Consider the following 1,731-nt stretch of genomic DNA (forward strand, 5'->3'; position numbering starts at 1 on the left):
GCTTCAGCAAATAATGTTTGAAGGACTTCCTCCTTCGGTGCTCGCTCCTTCAACGTAGCTTGTAGTGCTCTTTTCACGGAACCCACGAGCCGTTCCCAGCTTCCTCCCATGTGCGGACTTCTGGTGGGATGAAATGCCATTCTACTCCATGATGGCAGTTTGTCGCAATATCTCGTCCTGGTTGAACTCCTCTAGCGCTCTTCTCAGTTCTATATTTGCGCCAACGAAATTGGTGCCATTGTCTGAAAAGAGTCTAGTCGGTTTTCCTCGACGACTGATCATACGTCTCAAGGCCATGATCATAGAGTCCGTTGATAAAGAGTTTGCAAGCTCTAGGTGTATAGCTCGTACATTTAGGCAAGTGAATAATACACCGTACCTCTTCTCATGCCTTCTTCCTATCGTCACCTGGAATGGGCCAAAGTAGTCCACTCCTGTATTGGTAAAGGGTTCGATGAAAGAATCAGTTCTCATGTCGGGTAATGGAGCCATTTCCGGTTGTATAGGCTTTGCCTTCCGTTGTCTGCAGGTCAGGCAATTGTACCCCTGGGCTCTTACTGCGCTTCGGATCTTCGTGATCCAGTACTTGGAACGAAGATCATTTATTACTCGTTCTCGCCCAATGTGTCCTGATTTCTCGTGGTAGAATGCGATCAGGAGCTGCACAATTGGGTTTCCGCCATTTAGAATGACAGGCTCCCGCACGGATTGACTGTACGCGTTGTTTTTTATCCTGCCGTTCATTCGCAGTAGTCCGTCCTCATCCAGCTTTGGTGAAAGTTCCCGGATCTTCGAAGTAGGTAGAAGCTCTTTATTCTGCTGCAGCCGTTTTCGCTCGTCCGCGAAATCCTTGCCTTGTGCTATTTTCAGTACTTCCTTTTCACCTTTTTCAATTTCGGGTGCTGTCAGTTCCCTGCCTCCTATTCCTTTTTTGCCACGACACTTCTGTATGAAGCGAAAAACTCTCGCCATCGTGCAGATCAGTCTGGTCCATGAGGTAAATCTGGAAAAATTTATAAGAGGTAGCTGCTGTTCGTCAAGAAAAAGTACAAACTCTCGTTTGAGTTCCTTCTCTGCTTCCTTCGAAACTGCTGACTTCGAAGTCTCTTGCGGCCACTCTTGTTCTTTTTTTAATAAAAATTCCGGACCCGTGAACCATCGACAGGAAGAATCTATTTCAATGTGTTCCGTATCCCGAGTCGCATCGTCGGCTACGTTAATCTTCGTCGGTACCCACCTCCACTCATTTACCGAAGTCAAGTCTAGTACCTCAGCTAGCCGATGCGCTACGAATGGCTGATACTTCCTTGCATCCGATCGGATCCAATTTAGCACTGTTGTCGAGTCGGTCCAAAAGATTCTTTTTCGTATCTTCAGAGTGTGCTGTGTGATAATTGTTTCAGCCAGCCTACTGCCCATGACTGCTGCCTGAAGTTCTAATCGCGGAATAGTGAGCGGTTTCAGCGGCGCGACTCTACTCTTGGACATTACTAGAGTCGTACGTGAGCCTGCTTCCCCCTCCAGTCGGAAATATCCGACTGCTGAAAATGCCTGTGTGCTCGCGTCGCAGAAAATGTGAAGGTCAACTTCACGTAACTCACCGATTCCCAAGGCATAGCAGCGTGGAATTCGAAGTTTGGTCGCTTTTCTCAGGTCTTCCAGCAATGTTGTCCATTTCAGCGTCAAATCCTCCGGAAGTAAGGTATCCCAGTCGAGTCCGGTTCGCCAGAT

The 1,731-nt window shown here is 47.8% G+C and overlaps 1 protein-coding gene across 1 annotated transcript; it reads right to left on the minus strand.

Annotated features, from left to right (window-relative positions):
• Positions 1 to 141: 141 nt before the first annotated feature.
• On the minus strand, positions 142 to 1,488 carry LOC117179303. The gene has a single exon (XM_033370960.1). The coding sequence runs from the start codon at positions 1,486 to 1,488 to the stop codon at positions 142 to 144; it is 1,347 nt and encodes a 448-aa protein (XP_033226851.1).
• Between the last annotated feature and the right edge of the window lie 243 nt (positions 1,489 to 1,731).

Source organism: Belonocnema kinseyi, chromosome 1, assembly GCF_010883055.1.
Source record: "Belonocnema kinseyi isolate 2016_QV_RU_SX_M_011 chromosome 1, B_treatae_v1, whole genome shotgun sequence".
Lineage (NCBI taxonomy): Eukaryota > Metazoa > Arthropoda > Insecta > Hymenoptera > Cynipidae > Belonocnema > Belonocnema kinseyi.

What these genes read in the sequence shown, in the direction of transcription:
- LOC117179303 (XM_033370960.1), bottom strand. Translation starts at nt 1,488, where the DNA reads ATGTCCAAGAGTAGAGTCGCGCCGCTGAAACCGCTCACTATTCCGCGA.